The sequence below is a fragment of the Colobus angolensis genome, unplaced genomic scaffold (assembly GCF_000951035.1).
Source record: "Colobus angolensis palliatus isolate OR3802 unplaced genomic scaffold, Cang.pa_1.0 Scaffold203, whole genome shotgun sequence".
NCBI classification, from domain to species: domain Eukaryota; kingdom Metazoa; phylum Chordata; class Mammalia; order Primates; family Cercopithecidae; genus Colobus; species Colobus angolensis.
Genome location: NW_012115189.1, coordinates 2263342 through 2268337, shown reverse-complemented (window position 1 = coordinate 2268337; position 4996 = coordinate 2263342). Strand labels below are relative to the sequence as shown.

Below are 4996 nucleotides of genomic sequence, written 5' to 3'. Positions count from 1 at the left end.
CAATGTACATAAGTAAATCAACATTGACTTTGTTAAGTCATTTCTTTAACAAAAATAAATGATTTAGACTATCATGATGATCATTTTGAATTGTGGAATGCTTAGATACCTTCTACTGGCACATTATGTGATACAAATTAAAAGCCAAATCGTGAACATAGAAAACATGGCTAAGAGAATGAGTGCTGCACTACTTTTAAATATAAGCCTTTTTCAAAAACCATTAGTCAATCACTATGTATTCTACTTTGGGAAAGCTGTTTAATTTCTTCCAACTTGTTTCCTTAAAGAAAAACAAATGAGACTAAATAAGAAAGTCTCTAAAGTCCCTTTCAGCTTTAATATTCTATGATGTATTGAGTGTCTATTAGGTTACTCAGTAACTTTTTTAAAAAATGGGAATCCTACAATGGTGGGTCAGTGGAATTGTATGTAATTGGACTTCAGTGTAGCATTTGTCAAAATTTCTTGTTACAAACCTACGAGTGGTAAGAAAATAAAGAGTCTGAATATCAGTAGTTTTATGTGAAACTGTTTAAACTCTAAGACCACAGTTGTTAATTAACCAGTTGGTATCAACATGGTAGGAGTGATGTGTCACAGGGCTCTGTCCTGTTCAACATTTTTATTAATGACGTGGAAAAAGATGCTGTTATCATGCTAACTAAATCCAGAATTCTCCAAAGCTAGAAAGGATAGCAAATATATTTGATGGTATATCTGTATCTAAAAAATGACAGGGTGAAATAAAGGGCAAATCTAACAAAATGAAACCTTGTAGGAATAAAAAGTCCTTCACACACAGCTGAAAAGTCAGCTGTCCAAAACTATTTTGTGGGTTGTCTTAATTTGATAGGACAGTTAAAAACGAATGGAGAGTTCAATAGTGAATTCAATAGGAGTCAAAGATGTGCAGAAGCTTCCCTAAAAATCTACTGGGTCTTAGACTACACTAACAAAAGCCTGGCATTCACAGTGATGAGGATAATGATCTTGCTCTTTTAGTTGTGGACAGATTCTGAAATGTTCTCTTCAGTTCAGGACAGCACACGGTAACTTTTGGTATCTATCATCAGGTTGCAATTTTAGTTTTTCAGTTTCTGACAGTTGATTTATAAGGTTGACATTTCATGACTTCTATTCTTCCTTAGAAGTATTCCAAAGACAAAAAGAACATATTTGTATAGGATAAAACCCATTGTATAGACTACAACTTTCTATTTTGCAATTATTATGTAGGTCTATTGGATCCTGTTTATAAATCTAAAGGTATACCTGCATAAAAGATATATTTAAAAGGTATATTAAAGGGTATACAAGGTAAAACAAAAGTATAAGGATATAAATCTAATGTCTTTTTTTTTTTTTTTTTGAGATGGAGTCTCGCTCTGTTGCCCAGCCTGGAGTGCAGTGGCGCGATCTCAGCTCACTGCAACCTCTGCCTCCCGGGTTCAAGCAATTCTCCTGCCTCAGCCTCCTGAATAGCTGGGATTACAGGGGCATGCCACCATGCCCAGCTAATTTTTGTATTTTTAGTAGAAACAGGGTTTCACATGTTGGTCAAACAGGTCTCGAACTCCTGACCTGGTGATCCGCCAGCCTCAGCCTCCCAAAGCGCTGGGATTACAGGCGTGAGCCACCATGGCCAGCCCGAAAGAGTCTTTAGAAGCACAGTCTTAATTCCGAAGTGCATAAATATTTTTAAAGCAGGTTTTTTGTTGTTGTTGTTTGTTTTGTTTTGTTTTTGAGATGGAGTCTCGCTTTGTTGCCAGGTTGGAGTACAGTGGTACGATCTCAGTTCACTGCAACCTCCGCCTCCCAGCTTCAAGCACTTTTCCTGCCTCACCCTCCCAAGTAGCTGGGACTACAGGTATGCACCACCGTGCCCAGCTAATTTTTCTGTATTTTTAGTAGAGATGGGGTTTCACTATGTTGGCCAGGATGGCCTCGATCTCTGGACCTCATGATCCACCTGCCTTGGCCTCCCAAAGTGCTGGGATTATAGGAGTGAGTCACCATGCCCGGCATAAAGCAGGTATTTTATGTATTTATTTATTTAGCTAAATACAGTTCACTGAGATGCATATAGGTGTGGGATTTTCTGTAATACCAAGTAACACCTAAAAGTCTGCCTGGATATAAAAGAAAACTTTTTGACTGCTAAAATATTGTTTCAGAAGTTAAACAGAATTTTCATCAAGGGATTTTTCTCTTCTAGTTCTAAATTGAAAGGCTTTTAACATTTTAGGCATGAAATATTGCTTTTTCTAGTTTCCTTTTTTCCTTATAACTTATTACCACCTGACACATTACATGTTTTACATATTATGTAAACTATACATTGCTTGGGGGCAGAGAGTTTTGTCTGCTTTGTCTGCTCACATCCCTAGCACCTATAACGATGCCTGGCACATAGCAGGCAAATAATTTTTAAAAAATAATCATTTGAGTGAATACAATTTCTAAACTTGTCTTTAAATAGTAGAAAACAATGGCAATTACTTGAACTGTCATAAAAATAATTCTCTACCTGTGAAAATTTCTGAAGTTAGCGGCTAAACAAAGATGTAAACCACAAATAAGTAATTGCAGGCTTACTACATGGATTTCTCTCATTTTATGACTGACTTACTTAGAAATTAAGGTTTAAAAAAAAAAAACAGCTAAAACAATTTTAAGAGATAGAGAGAATAATGGTTGCCAGGAGCTGGGAGGAGGGGAAAACGGGAAGTTAGTGTTTAATGGGCATTTCAGTTTGACATAATAAAAAAGTTCTTGAGATGGGCGGTTGTGATGGTTGCACAAGAATGTGAATATGCTTAAGTCCACGGACTTGTACGTTTAAAAATGGCTAAAATGGTAACTTTTATGTTGGGTATATTGTACCACAATGTTAAAAATCTTCTCCAAATAAAAACAATTCAGGTGTAATTTTTGACACCCCCACTCCTGCGAAATTCATTCTGATCTAGATTTGCATGGATTTTGTCTTCTTATCCTCTGATAATTGTCCCCTTTTCCCTCTCATCGCTGCTTTCTTTCCAAGGCAGATTCTATTTAGAAGAAACTTAATTTCATTGTGAATTATCTATGGTCTTCTTAGCACCCTGGTCTACAGTATTGTTTTTCAAAGGATAGTCCTCTAACCAGCGGCATCAACTTCATTGTAAACTTGTTAGAGAAATTTTATGTCCAATTTCTATCCATGGAATGATCAGACTAAGTCATATTCTTTGAATATTATCCTCCCCACAAAGCCAATACATCTTTTCTCCAAAACATGACAAGCAAATTGGAGAAATGTAGAATTTAGAATGGACTATTACAAATAAGCAAATTCTTGATAAATTTGCCATCACAATATGCGGGAAGACATCTGTGAGATGCACTGGAAAATCTTTCATCTTCTGAACATCTGTGAGATAGAGAAAATTTTACTTTGGTGAAGGCAGTTTATGTGCCAAAAAAGAAAAAAATTAGGGAGCTGGCTTAAAACAAGATTTAGAGATTACAAACTGAAAATATCTTACAGTTTAAAGCAGTCACCCTGAGTTTTGTGTATACATTATAGTTATTAGAAATAAAAATCCATGAGAGATGCATGAAAGTACACAAGCTACAAATAAAAAGTTGCACACTATCTGCTTTTACCTTTCCTCCCCCGCAAATTACAACATGGTTTATTCATCTGCTCCAAGCTACTTACCACATGTAACGGTGCACATTCCGAATTCTACTTCTTTGACTACATTCGTATTTGAAACTAAACATAAAGGGTAAAGATACATTATTTAATTATATGAAAACTTTTCTAAGTGAAACACCTCTTACTTGGAGATGAAAGACATGCGTATCATATGGGCAGCAGACATTTTTTAAGTTTTCCATTTAAATCAGAAAACAATGCCATTCTGAGTACTGTTATTGTCTAATTCAAAAGAGTCTCAAACCTCTAAAGAAGTCCGTTAAATTAGGAAATAACCTAATAGAAAAGTTTACATTTAAACTTTGTATATACCTTAAAAATGTTTTTCATCAGTTGATATATAGTGAGTTAAAATTTGATAGAGGGTCTCAGAAAAACACACAAAGGCCTATCAGTTGTAAAAACCAATTTTTTCCATTCTCTATTTTCCAAAATTGAGTGTATAATTTCCATTCAAAGAGAAGTCATTAACCAGTGTTCATTAAAATGATAAAAGTTTTATAGATTAGTTCTACTCATTTCCCAGGTTAAGATGGTAAATTTAAATATTTCTAAGAATGTATTTCAACACTTTACCAGGTTAGTAGTATAGGAGTGTATCACTATTTAAAAAATTAAATGTTGTTGGTTCTAAATCATATGTTTCTCTTTTTCTCATCATTCTGAAGTTTGACACAAAATTCCACTAGCTATAGTATACAAGCCATTCTTCAGCTCAAATTAGGACTAAAATCTCAATAGAAAAAATATCAAATGAGATGTTAGAAGATGACTTTTAAAAGGCATTGTACCCTAGGACAACAAATCACATGGAAAACACATCGAACTGGAGTCCAAAGAGCTGCTTCTATCACTAATTAGCTGTTTGCATTTGAGCAAATTAATTAAATGCTGTCAGGCTTAGTTAACCCTTCTGCAACATTTGGAAAGGAAAATCCATCTCATTTGATTGTTGTAAGAATTAAATAAGGATAATGTGTGTGAAAGCATTCTATAAATTGTTTAGTACTACAAACATACTTAAGATATAATTACCCAATTTAAACCCATTTTGTACTTACTAATTTAATATAATGCTAGGGTTTTTTTCCTATTTTGATAACTGTAAAGTCTCAATAGCTTCATAAACACTACTATTCTGTACTTACGAGCACCAAATATAGTTTTTTGTTTTTGGTTTTCTGAGAGAGTCTCACTCTGTTGCCCAGGCTGGAGTGCAGTGGCACGATCTTGGCTCACTGCAACCTCCACCTCCTAGGCACAAGTGATCCTCCCCACTCAGCCTCCTGA

At 34.9% G+C, this 4996-nt stretch overlaps 1 protein-coding gene across 1 annotated transcript in view; it reads right to left on the bottom strand.

Moving 5' to 3' along the window:
* SPACA1 (sperm acrosome associated 1) overlaps window positions 1-4996 on the bottom strand; it is a 26252-nt gene that overhangs the window by 14449 nt on the left and 6807 nt on the right. The window contains exon 2 of the mRNA XM_011941900.1: window positions 3707-3763. Within this exon, the coding sequence (XP_011797290.1) occupies window positions 3707-3763 (57 nt within the window). The remainder of the gene's footprint in view (window positions 1-3706; window positions 3764-4996) is intronic.